Genomic DNA, 16,140 nt, shown 5'->3' with positions numbered 1-16,140 from the left:
AAACACCACGTGTCATACGTCATCACGCCATGTCACTCCTCGCCACCGCCGCATCACGCTGCGAATTTTTCAGTGACCTTATACGTCTTTCAATGATGCCGGCAATCGCCAAAAAGAATTGCCAAGTGGGACAGGCCCTTTTAATCAATGGTTCATACTGATGATGAGAGATTACCAGTAATTGGACTCTTTCAGATAATTTCTAAACCCTCTGTATGGCTGTCAAATTCCAACAACACAATCTCATTTTCTATATGAAGCCAAAGAACTATAGATGCTGGAATTTTAAGCAAAACACAAAGTGCTGCAGGAACTCAGCGGGTCAGGCAGCATCTGTGGAGGGAATGGACAGATGATGGTTTCAGCAAAACATGCTTAACTCGAGTAAATTAACATTGGAGGAATGCTATGGGTCATTGAGGAAGTAGTTGACGGAGGTACTATAGCAACATTTAGGATATTTGGACGGTACATGGATAGGGAAAGTTTGGAATGATTATGGGCCAAATTTGGGCAGGTGGGATTAGTGTAGAAACATAGAAACATAGAAAATAGGTGCAGGAGTAGGCCATTCGGCCCTTCGAGCCTGCACCGCCATTCAATATGACCATAGCTGATCATCCAACTCAGTATCCTGTACCTGCCTTCTCTCCATACCCCCTGATCCCTTTAGCCACAAGGGCCACATCTAACTCCCTCTTAAATATAGCCAATGAACTGGCCTCAACTACCTTATGTGGCAGAGAATTCCAGAGATTCACCACTCTTTGGGTGAAAAATGTTTTTCTCATCTCGGTCCTAAACAATTTCCACTTTATCCTTAAACTGCGACCCCTTGTCCTGGACTTCCCCAACATCGGGAACAATCTTCCTGCATCTAGCCAGTCCAACCCATTAAGAATTTTGTAAGTTTCTATAAGATCTCCCCTCAATCTTTTAAATTCTAGCGAGTACAAGCCGAGTCTGTCCAGTCTTTCTTCATATGAAAGTCCTGACATCCCAGGAATCAGTCTGGTGAACCTTCTCTGTACTCCCTCTATGGCAAGAATGTCTTTCCTCAGATTAGGACATAATCTGTAGGTAGGACATCTTGGTCAGAATGGGAAAAGTTGGGCTAAAGAGCCTGTTGCTGTGCTCTATTATTCCAAAAAATAGAAAAGAATGGAGGCTCAGCATATTGGAAAATCGACACGTCAAATAAGAGGAAGAAGCCAAAAAACTTATAGAAGACAAAATGGTTCATTTGCTCAGAGGATTCTATAAGACAGTTACAACGAACAATGTTTCAGCTCATACCTGGTGAACAGGATGTATCGCTCGCTCCATAGCTTCTAGCCACCTATAGGTAGTAGGAAATAAAGAGGTTCACTTTCATTTAAGAGTAGAATGAAAGGATAAATCAATGTCCATGAATTTGAGACAATAGTTTATACTTCAATATCACACTCTACTTGAAATCACATTACTACTAATGCATGTTTTGTTCCTAGGTATGTACATACTTCTGCTATAGAAACCACATTGAAAGGGAGATTTCAAACCAACAGAGTTAACTAGTAAATGCAAACATTATTCAGACAATTCATTGACAGCATCATTGTACAATAAACCATAGTCATGTAGAAACACCACAGAATTTTATCCGTCTCTTTATCTAGCAAGGAATATGTTCATATTGGAAGCAGTTCAGAAGTGAATCACTGGATTATTTCCTGGAATGTGGGAACAATTAAGGAAGTTTGGGTCTATGCTGCTATATTAATTGTAGATTAGAACAATAAGAGTCTAATTGAAACATTTAGGATTCTGAAAGAGTTTGACTGGGTAAATGCCGCAAAGATGTTTCCCCTCACAGGGGTAATTAGAAAAAGGGAGCATGGTTTCTGAATAAAGGTTCATCTTTTTAAGATGGAAATGAGGAAGGGTTTCTTGTTTGAGAATCCTTTGTAATTCCCTAACCCAGAGTGACGTGGATGCTGAATCATGAAATATATTTAAGGCTGAAGTGGGCAGATTTTGAACGACAGCCGAGGTCAAGGATTTTGTTGCAAAGCCAGGAATATGTGAAGTTCAGGCTGAGATCAGATCAACAATAATTGATTGAATAGGTCTGTATCGTCGGCTGCTGCTGGTTTCTTTTAGGTTGTATTTGGGTTTGTATTTTTTAATACACTTTATATAATGAATAGATTTTATGTTTTAATTGTAATCATCTCCATTGCAGTCTAAATTCAGTGCACAGTAGAAATTCTGTAGTCCTTTACCTTTTCATTTCCTGATTGGAAGTTGAGCAAAAGTACAACATCCTGTTCCTTGATTGTAAAAAACATTTAAAGACAAATGGTTTCCCAAGGCTGGTGTCGATCGCAACTTCAGCCTCATCTAGCCTCATCACATCTAATGGGCGGCATCTGCCTTCATCCTGGTGTGAAAACATGATTAAGGAAAGATTAAATCCCAATTCAGTATCTCAGCATGGAAGTAGATCTGTTGACCACATTCCAACCACATTCTCTTCATTCATTTTCTTTCTCACTGATCAGATTTGTTCATGGGTAGCCAAAAAAATGCTGGAGAAACTCAGTGGGTGAGGCAGCATCTATGGAGAGAAGGAACAGGTGACGTTTTGGGTTGAGTCCCTTCTTCAGACTAATGTCAGGCGGGTGGGGAGGAAAGGAAGAGACGGAGATAGCAGACTTTGTTGGAGAGCTGGGAAGGGGGTGGGGAAGGAGGGAGAAAGCAAGGGCTATCTAAAATTAGAGAATTCAATGTTCCTACCGCTGGGGTGTAAACTACCCAAGCAAAATATGAGGTGCTGTTCCTCCAATTTCCGCTGGGCCTCACTCTGGCAATGGAGGAGGCCCAGGATAGAAAGGTCAGATTGGGAATGGGAGGGGAAGTTGAAGTGCTGAGCCACTGGGAGATCAGGTTGGTCAGTACGAACTGAGCGGAGGTGTTGGGCGAAGCGATCGCCAAGCCTGCGCTTGGTCTCGCCGATGTAGAGAAGTTGACACCTGGAACAGCAGACGCAGAAGATGAGGCTGGAGAAGGTGCAGGTGAACCTCTGCCTCACCTGGAAAGACTGATTGGGTCCTTGGATGGAGTCGAGGGGGGAGGAAAGCGACAAGTGCAGCATTTCCTGCAGTTGTATGGGAAAGTACCCGGGGAGGGGGTGGTTCATGAGTAGCAATGGTTTCAGTTGATAGGTTTAGCGAGAGGTGGCAGAATGTAACGTAACTAAATATATAAGGACCTATTCTCTCTCTGTGACAATGACTGACCCTGATCTCTCTGAGGCTTTTGACATGGTTGATTCACTGTGCATCTCTGCCATTCCTTCGCCATTCAGAACTCCTGCATTCTATTGAGTATGTAGTAGCCTTTTAGCTTAACTCAGTATGTTATAACTATGGGAATAACCGTGCATAGTTCCTTGAAAATGTTAAAATTGTACAAGGCATTGGTGAGACCAAATCTGGAGTATGGTGTACAATTTTGGTCGCCCAATTATAGGAAGGATGTCAACAAAATAGAGAGTACAGAGGAGATTTACTAGAATGTTGCCTGGGTTTCAACAACTAAGTTACAGAGAAAGGTTGAATAAGTTAGGTCTTTATTCTCTGGAGCGCAGAAGGTTAAGGGGGACTTGATAGAGGTCTTTAAAATGATGAGAGGGATAGACAGAGTTGATGTGGATCAGCTTTTCCCTTTGAGAATAGGGAAGATTCAAACAAGAGGACATGACTTCAGAATTAAGGGACAGAAGTTTAGGGGTAACATGAGGGGGAACTTCTTTACTCAGAGAGTGGTAGCGGTGTGGAATGAGCTTCCAGTGGAAGTGGTGGAGGCAGGTTCGTTGGTATCATTTAAAAATAAATTGGATAGGCATATGGATGAGAAGGGAATGGAGGGTTATGGTATGAGTGCAGGCAGGTGGGACTAAGGGAAAAAAGTTGTTCGGCACGGACTTGTAGGGCCGAGATGGCCTGTTTCCGTGCTGTAATTGTTATATGGTTATATGGTTATATAACCAGTTACCTTTAAATTTTATCTGACTGTAATTATGTGGGTGGGATTTATACGTAGTCTGAGGCGTGTTTGCGGCTGGGAATCTCGCGCCGGCTCCCTAGTAGTTAGTTTAGTTTGAAGAAGAATGGGGGAGAGGTCATAGCTTTCGACCTTGCACAAGCATGACCACGATTGAATTGAAATGTACTTATACAAGAAGAAGTTTGGATGAATATCTTACTGCTTTTACTACTGCAATAAAGAAACTATTAATCAAGAGAATGTGTTTGGAAAATTAATCTTTCGATGGCATTGAAAGTCTCGTGGAGAGCTCGTGGATGTGTATCAATTATCTTCTGATCACCTGTCTTTAATTAAAGTGATTTAATCCACCACAATGGGGTGACGGAGGAACTGAAGGAAATCCACATTAAGCAGGAAATGGTGTTGGGTAGACTGATGGGACTGAAGGCTGATAAATCCCCAGGGCCTGATGGTCTGCATCCCAGGGTACTTAAGGAAGTGGCTCTAGAAATCGTGGATGCATTGGTGATAATTTTCCAATGTTCTATAGACTCAGGATCAGTTCCTGTGGATTGGAGGGTAGCTAATGTTATCCCACTTTTTAAGAAAGGCGGGAGAGGGAAAACAGGGAATTATAGACCAGTTAGACTGACATTGGTGGTGGTGAAGATGCTGGAGTCAAGTATAAAAGATGAGACAGCCACACATTTGTATAGCAGTAACAGGATCGGTCCGAGTCAGCATGGATTTACGAAGGGGAAATCATGCTTGACTAATCTTCTGGAATTTTTTTTAAATGTAACTTGGAAAATGGACAAGGGAGAACCAGTGGATGTAGTGTACCTGGACTGTCAGAAAGCATTTGATAAGGTCCCACATAGGAGATTAGTGGGCAAAATTAGGGCACATGGTATTGGGGACAATACATGGAAGCTGACATGGATAGAGAAGTGGTTGGCAGACAGGAAACAAAGAGTAGGGATTAACCGGTCCCTTTCAGAATGGCAGGCAGTGACTAGTGGGGTACCGCAAGGCTCGGTGCTGGGACCGCAGCTATTTACAATATACTTCAATTATTTGGATGAAGGGATTCAAAGTAACATTAGTAAATTTGCAGATGACACAAAGCTGGGTGGCAGTGTGAACTGTGAGGAGGATGCTATGAGAATGCAGGGTGACTTGGACAGGTTGGGGGAGTGGGGAGATGCATGGCAGATGAAGTTTAATGTGGATAAATGTGAGGTTATCCACATTGGTAGCAAAAACAGGAAGGCAGAATATTATCTAAATGGCGTCGAGTTGGGAAAAGGGATAGTACAAAGGGATCTGGGGGTCCTTGTACATCAGTCTATGAAAGTAAGCGTGCAGGTACAGCAGGCAGTGAAGAAAGCTAATGGCATGTTGGCCTTTATAACAAGAGGAATCGAATATAGGAGCAAAGTGGTCCTTGTGCAGTTGTACAGAGCCCTAGTGAGACCACACCTGGAGTATTGTGTGCAGTTTTGGTGCCCTAATTTGAGGAAGGACATTCTTGCTATTGAGGGAGTGTAGCGTAGGTTTACAAGGTTAATTCCCGGGATGGCGAGACTTTCAATTGCTGAGAGAATGGAGCAGCTGGGCTTGTGCACTCTGGAGTTTAGAAGGATGAGAGGAGATCTTATTGAAACATATAAGATTGTTAAGGGTTTGGACACGCTAGAGGCAGGAAACATGTTCCCAATGTTGGGGGAGCCCAGAACCAGGGGCCACAGTTTAAGAATAAGGAGTAAGCCATTTACAACGGAGACGAGGAAACACTTTTTCTCACAGAGAGTGGTGAGTCTGTGGAATTCTCTGCCTCAGAGGGCGCGGTGGAGGCAGGTTCTCTGGATGCTTTCAAGAGAGAGCTAGATAGGGCTTTAAAATAGCGGAGTCAGGGGATATGGGGAGGCAGGAACGGGGTACTGATTGGGGATGATCAGCCATGATCACATTGAATGACGGTGCTGGCTCGAAGGGCCGAATGGCCTACTCCTGCACCTATTGTCTATTGTCTATTGATTAAAGGACTAAATCCTTGAAATGATATAACATTTTGTCACTACAGTCGGTTTAATATATATGCATATGTACTTTCAACTTGTTTCCAACAGCCGAGGCTCCTCTTATGTCTGTGTGCTCTTACAACTTTTAAAAATCACCTATAGTAGCAAGTCAGAAACATCAAATGTGAGTGTACAGTGGACCTCAATGATGTTTGCAGCGTTAAATTTCATCTGCCATTCCTTTGTCCACACTCCCAGTTGAACGAGATCCTGTTTAACCTTAGACAACCTTCTTCACTCTCCACCACACCACCAATTTTGTGTCATCTGCTAACTTACTAATCATGTCACTTAGATTCTCATTCAAATAGTTTTCCACAACATGGAAACAGCCCTTTCAGCCCACCAAGTTCCCGCTGACCATTGTTCAACTGTTTACGCTGGTTCTGTTATCCCATTTATTCATCAATCAATCAGTTTTATTCGTCACTTGCACATAAAGTGCAAGTGAAATGAATTTGCCAGCAGCGGTACAATGAAAAACGAAAACACAAAAACACAATAAAAATGTAACACAAACATCGACCACAGCATTCATCGCTGTGGTGCAAGGCATAAAATTTGGCCACTCCTCCTCCATTTTTCCCCCGTGGTCGGGACCTCAACCCTCCGCAGACGCTGCTGTGTGCGGCCAAATGTGTAGACAAGGTAAAGTCCAGGTAAAGTCCTGAATCGGTGCCTCCGCACCGGACACCGCGGCTTCAAGTTGGTGTAGCCCGCAGGCCGGCGGTGGAAGATCTCAAGACCCCGCCACGCTGCAGCCGGAAGCACCGCAGACCACAGGGGCGGCGGTCGGAGCTCCTCTCCATGGGTTCCCGGCGAGGGATCCCGCTCCTGATGGTAAGTCCCCGCTGCGCCTGCGGTAGAAGTAAGCCGCGGGCCAGCGGTCAGAGCTCTTCTCCTCCCCGGTCCCCAACAAGGGACCCCAGGCTCCAGACGCTTCAGGCTGCTGCAGGCCAGCGAACGGAGCGCTCCCCTCCGGCGACACCTGGCGAGGGCTCGCCAGCCCCGCGACGAGAGTCCGCGCTGCGCCCGCAGCTGAAGCCCCGGGCACGACTCCGGGAAATGCCGCACCGATCCCTGCTGTGAGGCCACGGGGGAGGCGTCATGGAAAAAGGTTGCCTCTCCGTGGAGTAGGCGACTGAAACGGTCTCCCCCTTACCCCCCCACACCACACCCCACCCCACACAAGACACACAAATAAACATTAAAAACATACATTAATCCACTCCCTACACAAGGGACAATTTACAGAGGCCAATTACCTACAGAACCACATGCCTTTGGGATGTGGAAGGAAACTAGAGCACCTGGAGGAACCCCATGTGGCCACCGGAAGAACCTGCAAACTCCACTGAGACAGCACCCAAGGTCAGGATCGAATTTGTGCCTCTGGCCCTATGAGGCAGCAGCACTACCAGCTGCACCATTGTGCCTCTCTTTGGGTTAATAACTTAGTTAAAGATTTGAACATTAAATTATTTCTTCTCACCATTTTGTTCTTGTAATAGTAGAATAATCCATCGTGTTTTAAAACAAACCACCTCTTCCTCCAACCCTTCAGAAGCGCAGATTGGGTTCGTTTATGCAGATATCCACGGCACGCTGGCCGCGGGGTGTTTGGGCATCGGCTGATGTCTGACCCCACCACGAGAGTCAGAATATCTGGACCTAGGAATTGTAATGTAAAAAAGGCAATTCATCACACATTACTGTACTTTTAGCTTAGTTTAGTTTGATTTTATAGATACAGCGTGGAAACAGGCCCTTCGGCCCACCGTGTCCCCGCCAGCCATTGTCAGAGTCAGAGTCAGAGTCAGAGTCAATTTAATTGTCATTTGGACCCCTAGAGGTCCAAACGAAATGCCGTTTCTGCAGCCATACATTACACACAAATAGACCCCAGACACAACACAATTACATTTTACATAAACATCCATCACATAGCTGTGATGGAAGGCCAAAAAAACTTATCTCTCCACTGCACTCTCTCCCCCCCGATGTCAGAGTCAAAGTCATAGCCCCCGGCTGGCGATGGCGATTGTCCCGCAGCCATTAAAGCCACGCCGGGTGGTGCAAGGTCGCACACCGGGTCTTGGTGTTGGAGCCCCCGGCGTGCGCTCGCAGAGTCCCGCGGCCATTCCAGCCGCACGGGGCGGTGTAGTGAGGCCCCGCTCCAGGAGCTCTTCAACCCCGCAACTCGGGCGGGAGAAGTCGCCGTTGCAGGAGCCCCGAAAAGCGGTCTCCCTCCAGGGATCCGTGGGCTCCCGGTGCCGCCGTCCGCAGACCCGCAGCAGCAGCCTCCGACTCAGCAGCAGCGGCAGCAGCAGCAGCGGCAGTGGCAGCAGCAGCAGCAGCAGCGGCAGCAGCAGCAGCAGCGCTCCTCCACCGCTCCACCCGCTCCGGTCTCGGCCAGCTCCGCGACGGCAACGGTGAGTCGGCACCTGAGTCCCCGGCTTCTTCCTGTTGGAGGCCGCTCCTCGTTGCGGCCTCAACGACACCTGAGACCCGACGAGAAAAGGTCGGGTCTCCAGTGCAGGGAGAGATTCAAAAAGTCCCCCCCCCCCCACCCCCATCCCCCACACACACACACCCCAACATAAAATAACAAAAACTACATTAAAACACAGACAAAAAATAATAAAACACGGACAGGCTGCAGAGGCCGCTGCTGGCCAGAGCCGCGCCGCCTACCGGACATTGATACCTGCACATTAAACACACACACACACACACACACACACACACACACACACACACACACACACACACACACACACACACACACACACACACACACACACACACACACACACACACACACACACACACACACACACACACACACACACACACACACACACACACACACACACACACACACACACACACACACACACACACACACACACACACACACACACACCAATTTATAATTTAACCAATGCCAATTAACCTACACCACTATACATCCTTGGAGTGTGGGAGGATACTGGAGCATCGGAGAAAACCCACGTGGTCACACAGAGAACTAACAGACAGGAACCATAGTCAGGAACCAGGGTCGGATCCAGGTTTCTGCCGCTGTGCCGCTGTTTTGAATGAGTGTGCAATACCTAGGATTTGGACAGGAGGTTTAATGTTCTACAGTAAATGTCCAGATTTCACAAGAATGTGTTCTGGAACAAAAGGCTTTGGATGGTGTAGTCAGGTGTGGTACGTCAAGCTCACCACTTGCCTGAGTGTGCAGCTTGCAATAGCATCCAGGGCATTCAATGCCATTTAAACTCAGTCGGCCATTCTTAAAAGGGAACACAATAATCACTGCAGATCTTGAGGGCTATTTACAACTCAGTCTGGCATGGGGGACACTGTAGATCTACTGATATAAGTCACTCTTTCTTCTTTGTCCCTGGGTTTAAGTTCTGGAGTCCACTGGTCTGCTAAAGGCACTGTGGAAATCTCTTCATCAGAACAACTGCAGCAGTTTGAGAAGACCAAGGCCTTCGAGAATTGGAATAAATACTGGGCTGTGATGCTCGTATACTATAAAATGACTATATAGAAAAATATTTGGAAGAGTGTGAGCTCCAAAATCTGGGATCATTCTATGTAATCCCTATTTAACTGCAGACTGCAGTCTGAAACTGGGCCTCTGATTTGGCCTCAATGCACTTTGAGTCTTGGCTTTACACTCATTTTTCTGAATCGCCCAGCCTATCTCAAAGCAACTGGCTTAAAGAGAATGTGACAAGCCGGTAAATGGGGAATTTATATGTTGGGAGTCCATTTGCTTTGGATCTTCCGAAATCCAACAAATTCATAACTATGTGTGGGAAGGAACTGCAGATGCTGGTTTATGTTCATGATGATTATCCCCATGCATGTATGGACCCACTTGAAGGTACAGGATGAGATTACAGTCTGAACCCCTGAGGATTTGCTCTGCAATTTCATTTCTTGCCTTCAGGCAGCCCCCTTTCTGAAGAAGCCACCTTAGTTTAAGGTTACATAGATACATAGAAAATAGGTGCAGGAGTAGGCCATTCGGTCCTTTGAGCTAGCACCGTGATTCAATGTGATCATGGCTGATCATCCACAATCAGTATCCCATTCCTGTCTTCTCCCCATATCCCTTGATTCTGCTACTATAAGAGATCTATCGAATTCTCTTTTGAATGCATCTACTGAACCGGCCGCCACTACCTTCTGAGGCAGAGAATTCCACAAATTCACAACTCTCTGGGTGAAAAAGCTTTTCCTCATCTCTGTTCTAAATGGCTTACCCCTTATTCTTAAACTGTAGCTCCTGGTTCTGGACTCCCCCAACATAGGGAACATATTTCCTGCATCTAGCATGTCCAATCCCTTAATAATTTTATGTTTTTATAAGGTGTCCTCTCATCCTTCTAAATTCCAGTGAATACAATCACAGTCGCTCCATTCTCTCAGCATATGACAGTCCCGCCATCCCATGAATTAACCTTGTAAACCTAAGCTGCATTCCCTCAATAGCAAGAATGTCCTTCCTCAAGTTAGGAGACCAAAACCGCACACGATACTCCAGGTCTCACTGCAGAAGGACCTCTTTGCTCCTATATTCGATTCCTCTTGTTATGAAGGCCAACATGCCAATAGCTTTCTTCACTGCTTGTTGTACCTGCATGCTTATTATCAGTGACTGATAGACAAGGACACCCAGGTCTTGCTGTACTTCCCCTTTTCCTAACCTGACACCATTCAAATAATATTCTGCCTTCCCGCTCTTGCCACCAAAGTGGATAACCTCACATTCATCCACATTATACTGCATCTGCCACCCACCCAACCTGTCCAAATCACCCTGCATCCTAATAGCATCCTCCTCACAGTTCACACTGTCACCCAGCTTTGTGTTATCTGCAAATTTGCTAATGTTACTTTTAATTCCTTCATCTAAATCATTAATATATATTGTGAATTGCTGCAGTCCCAGCACCGAGCCTCGCGGTACCCCACTTGTCACTACCTGCTCTTTGTTTCCTACCTGTCAACCAATTTTGTATCCATGTCAATACCCTACCCCCAATACCATGTGCTCTAATTTTGTCCACTAATCTCCTGTGTGAGACTTTAACAAAGGCTTTCTGAAAGTCCAGATCCACCACATCCATTATCCATTTTACTTGTTACATCCGCAAAAAATTCCAGAAGATTAGTCAAGCAATATTCCCCCTTCGTATATACATGTTGACTTGGACCGATCCTATCCAAATGCTCCACTATTACATCTTTAATCATTGACTCCAGCACTTCCCCACCACTGATATCAGTCTAATTCCCTACTTTCTCTCTCCCTCCTTTCTTAAAAAGTGGGATAACATTAGTTATCCAAGTCACAGGAACTGATCCAGAATCTAGAGATTAAATAGAAGAAGGTTGGGCCTTCCGACATTGGCCTTGCTGTACAGGACAGCTCCATTGATAGGGTGAAGTGCGCTGACATGGCTTGGCCTGGCGTAGTTGTGCAAACTAATGCTCTTCCTCATCCCGTGAGCCAAGTCACGATCAATGTCAGAACACTGAGATTTGGCATCTCAGGACTTACACCCCAGAACGGTTTTGCAGTGTTTGTGTATCCTTTACCGGTACACACAGTACCGGACGACAGATGCCGCAATGGGCTAAGTGTTCGGCTGGCAACCTGAAGGTGGCCGGTTCGAATCCTGCTTGGAATGTGTACTGTCGTTGTGTCCTTGGGCAAGACACTTCACCTACCTTTGCCTGGGACTAGAGACGGAATTTGTATCGTAATAGTGGAGCATTCCAGGCCTGCTATGAGACGGAATTTAGCTACTGATTGGCTACAATCTTGCATATTTACATGCAAAATGTTAATTAATATGCACTGTCCCTATAAACAAAACATTATTATTATTATTACCATTACTGTAGAAAATTCAGCACCTTCTGAAAAGATGTTGGGTTGGTCATCTGATACTGACCTTAGCTGTACATTTAATACGTAACATCATGCATTCTGAAATGCATTAGTCGCAATTAGCTGTGACTGCAAATAAAAGCAAAGGTTGTGTCTGAAGCTCACTTTATTGACTGTGTACATCATGGCCTGGTTCAGCAAACTCAATCATCCAGGAACAAAGGAGATTACAGGGAAATCTCAGTGTTCTGACATTGATTGTGACTTGGCTCATGGGATGAGGAAGAGCATTAGTTTGCACAACTATGCCAGGCCAAGCCATGTCAGCGCACTTCACCCTATCAATGGAGCTGTCCTGTACAGGGAGTGGTAGAAACTGCCCCGTCCATCACTGGTACTGATCTCCCCACCATTGAAGGTGCTACTTCAAAAGGCAGCCATTATCACCAAAGACCCACTGCACCCTGGCTGAGTCACTTTAGCCCTACCATTGGGAAGAAAGTTTAGGAGTCTGAAAACCAGGTTCATTAATAGTTTGTTCCCAAGGTTCTTGGACACTTCACAACACAAACCTCAACTACGAACTATACAGTGTCTTTGGTTGCATTTAGGATTTGGGGGGATTTGTGCTCTTTTTGGGATTATTAATGTATTATACGTTTGTTTATCATATATTGTGTTTCCAGGCCTGCTATGAGGTTGCAAGGAGGAATTTCATTGTTCCGTACATGTAACAATTAAACACTCTTGGCTCTTGACTCTCTCCATACCTTGAAGAGCCAGGTTGGCTGCCTCAGAGTGAGGGATGCTGGTCACATCGGTGCCATTAACCGCCAACACGACATCGCCAATCAGAAGTCCTGCTTCCTCAGCGGCACCATCTGAAACCAAGCCCAAATATCACAGCAAATTATTTTACAGCTTTGGAAGGAAAATGTGCATCTCTTCTCTACAAACAGAAGTGCAATTACCTTCCGTGCTCAATAGATCATAGAAGGACAGGCCCTTCTGCCCACAGGTCTGTGCTGAACATGAGGCCAAGACTATCTCTAATCTACCTGCACATGATCTATAGCCCTCCATTCCCTGTATATCCAATATGCCTATCCAAAGGTCTCTTAATTGCCACTATCGGATCAAATTCATCCACCAACCCTGGGAGCACATTCCAGGCACCCACCACCCACCACAAAAATGATTTTTTAAATCATTCTCACCCCTGTTTTCAAATCCTTCCATAGCCCTCATTTTTAATCCATCTCTATAATCCTTCTAAATCTACAGCTGTCTGAGATTTCCGTGTTCATCTCTGTGTAAAAAGGTTGCCCTGCACAACACCTTTAAATGTTTGTCCTATCTCACCTTAAAGCTGTGGCCTCTAGTATATGATTTTTCCATCCTTGGAAAAATGTTCTGACTGACTACATGAAATACATGAAATAACTTAATAAAATACCCAGTTTTTCTAAATTAAATCTTTTATAGTGACAGGAGTAATAACAGGTTACCAGCATTCACCAAATATAATGTCAAACAACTTGCAGCATCTTTGAAGTGTACGGTTAAATATAGAAAATCAAATATTATTGTATCTCGAAAGCTGCAGTTGTGATGTCTGGGCTAATAATCAGAAACTGCACAGATGCAGTGAACTAGACGCTGCTCAATTCTCTGTGACCTGCTCGCCCACCATGCACGTGCTTGCCAACTTACATTGGCTTCCCGTTAAGCATGGGCTTGATTTTTTATCCTTCTCAGCCCTGTTTTCAAATCCTTCCATAGCCCTCATTTTTAATCCATCTCTATAATCCTTCTAAATCTACAGCTGTCTGAGATTTCCGTGTTCATCCAATATTAGACTTTGATTGTCTCTGGATGTAATATCATCCCCATTGGCAACTGTGCCTTTGGTAATTTTAGCCATAAGCTCAAAAATTCCCTTAACTGTCTCTAACTGTAATTAATTTGATATATATCCTGGTTGTCCCTCCTAATGTAGCTTGGGGTACATGTATATGGCTTTTGTGTAGCTTGGGATACATGTAGGTAGGCACAAAATGCTGCAGTAACTCAGCGGGAAAGGCAGTATCTCTGGAGAGAAGGAATGGGTGACGTTTTGGGTCGAGACCCATCTTCAGACTGATTTATGGGGTACATGTATGTGGCTTTGATGTAGCTCGTGGTAAAATGTTGTTGCATAATAGTCCTGTGAAGTTTTTTTGGTCATTGTGTTAGGTAGTGCATAATGCATACTGATGCAACCCCTCCTCAGCATCCCCTTGGCCAAGGTGCAATCCCTACAAAATAAGACTGAGGGCTTAAGGGCAAGATTGCCTGACCAAAGGACTTGAGGGAATGATATGTAATCTGTTTCACATGGATATGGCTTAGTCCCAGCTCTCCAGACACGGCTCTCCAGCCGCTGGGGACCCATCGTGGGGGGACCAGCCGTGAGGGAGGGGGCAGGGGGAGAAGAACAATGGGGGAATTGGCGTGGGGGGGAATTTGTAACTTTGTAAGAACCCTTTATAGGCGATTATTTGCATATCTTGGCAAGGTATGCAAGCAAAAAATGTCACTGTGACTTGTCACATGTGTCAACAAAGTATTCAATTCAATTCATGGACTGGGTGGTATCATCGGGAAAAGTGGGAGAAGGAGTAAACTCTTCATGGTGCTTGGACGTGATCGCCTTGTTCAATTCCTGCTCCCTCTTCCTGGAACATCTGACTGTGAAGTGCCACCCCTTATACCTCCCAAAGCAAATCACCTCCATGATCTTAACTCCAGTCTACATCCTGCCCCAATAGTGTGGTCCAAACAGAACCATCCGAGGGTTCGCCAACCAGAGACCTTGCATGAAATGGAAGGTCAACAATCTCTCCTGGAGCAGCTCTGCAGCGTTCAAATCCGGCGATCCAAAGTCATACAAAAAGACAATAAATCGGCAAAGGCCATGGGGATTGCAAGGAGACACATCCAGACTAAAATGCTGGATGCTCAGTAAGTCATCATTTCCTACAAGGTGAAATGAGTAGCTCAAGTGACAGTGATGAGCTTCATGTTTTCTAAGCTCGTTTTGAAAGGGAAAATAACAATTTACCTTCACAGGCCCCCACAAACCCTAATGACCCTGTGAACTCAGTCTCCAAGGCTGACATCGGAAGATCCTTCCGGAGGTGAACCCTCGGAAAGCAGCCCAGCCCAGCCCAGCCCGGCCACAGTCTCAAATGTTGCGCCGAATTATCCACTTGCGTTTTTAGTTTAGTTTAGAGATACAGCGTGGAAACAGGCCCTTCGCCCACCGAGTCTGTGCCGACCAAAGGTTCAAAGGTTCAAAGGTTATTATTGGTCACATACACCTAGGTGTAGTGAAATGCTTCTTGCCAATGCAGCACATAAAGAAAGAATACAGACATGACAATAATAAGGAAATTTAAACATAAAAACATCCCCCCACAATGGTTCCCACTATGAGGGAAGGTACAATGTCCAGTCCCCATCCATGTCCAACCATAGTCGGTCCTATTGAGGCCTCCGCAGTTGCCTTTACGGAGGCCCGATGTTCCAGGCCGTTCTCGCCGGGTGATGGTGCTCCGGCGTTGGGAGAATCCTCTCAGCGGCTTGGGGCACCTGGAACGGCCGCTTCCCTTACCGGAGACCGCGGCTTCCGAAGCCAACAAGGTCGCGCTGGATGGAGCTCCACTACTGGCGATCTCGGCGAGAGATCCCAGGCTCCCGATGAAAAGTTCAGCGCTGCCGCTGAAAAGTAGTTTTCCCCCTTCCTCCCCCCCACCCCCCACAAAGACTAGAACTCCAAAAAACAAAACACTAAAACTCGCTAAAAATTTTTTAAAAAGCGTGAAAAAACGAACAGCTGCAGGCTGGGCAGCCATACCACACAGGACGGCGCCCCCAGCGATCCCCACACACTATCCTACACACACGAGGGACAATTTACGCTTATACCAAGCCATTTAACCTACATACCTGTACGTCTTTGGAGTGTGGGAGGAAACCGAAGATCTCGGAGAAAACCCACGCGGTCACGGGGAGAATGTACAAATTCTGTGCATACAACCGCCTGTAGTCAGGATCGAACCC

General features: G+C 45.7%; 1 protein-coding gene across 1 annotated transcript in view; it reads right to left on the bottom strand.

Annotated features, from left to right (window-relative positions):
• Window positions 1-16,140, bottom strand: part of pdzph1 (PDZ and pleckstrin homology domains 1) — a 47,831-nt gene that overhangs the window by 15,612 nt on the left and 16,079 nt on the right. The window contains exons 4-7 of the mRNA XM_055633245.1: window positions 12,807-12,917; window positions 7,609-7,787; window positions 2,265-2,422; window positions 1,297-1,339 (exon numbers count right to left, since the gene is read on the bottom strand). Of these exons, the coding sequence (XP_055489220.1) occupies window positions 1,297-1,339; window positions 2,265-2,422; window positions 7,609-7,787; window positions 12,807-12,917 (491 nt within the window). The remainder of the gene's footprint in view (window positions 1-1,296; window positions 1,340-2,264; window positions 2,423-7,608; window positions 7,788-12,806; window positions 12,918-16,140) is intronic.

The sequence above is a fragment of the Leucoraja erinacea genome, chromosome 3 (genome assembly GCF_028641065.1).
Source record: "Leucoraja erinacea ecotype New England chromosome 3, Leri_hhj_1, whole genome shotgun sequence".
Lineage (NCBI taxonomy): Eukaryota > Metazoa > Chordata > Chondrichthyes > Rajiformes > Rajidae > Leucoraja > Leucoraja erinaceus.
This window is presented reverse-complemented; position numbering and strand designations above follow the sequence as displayed.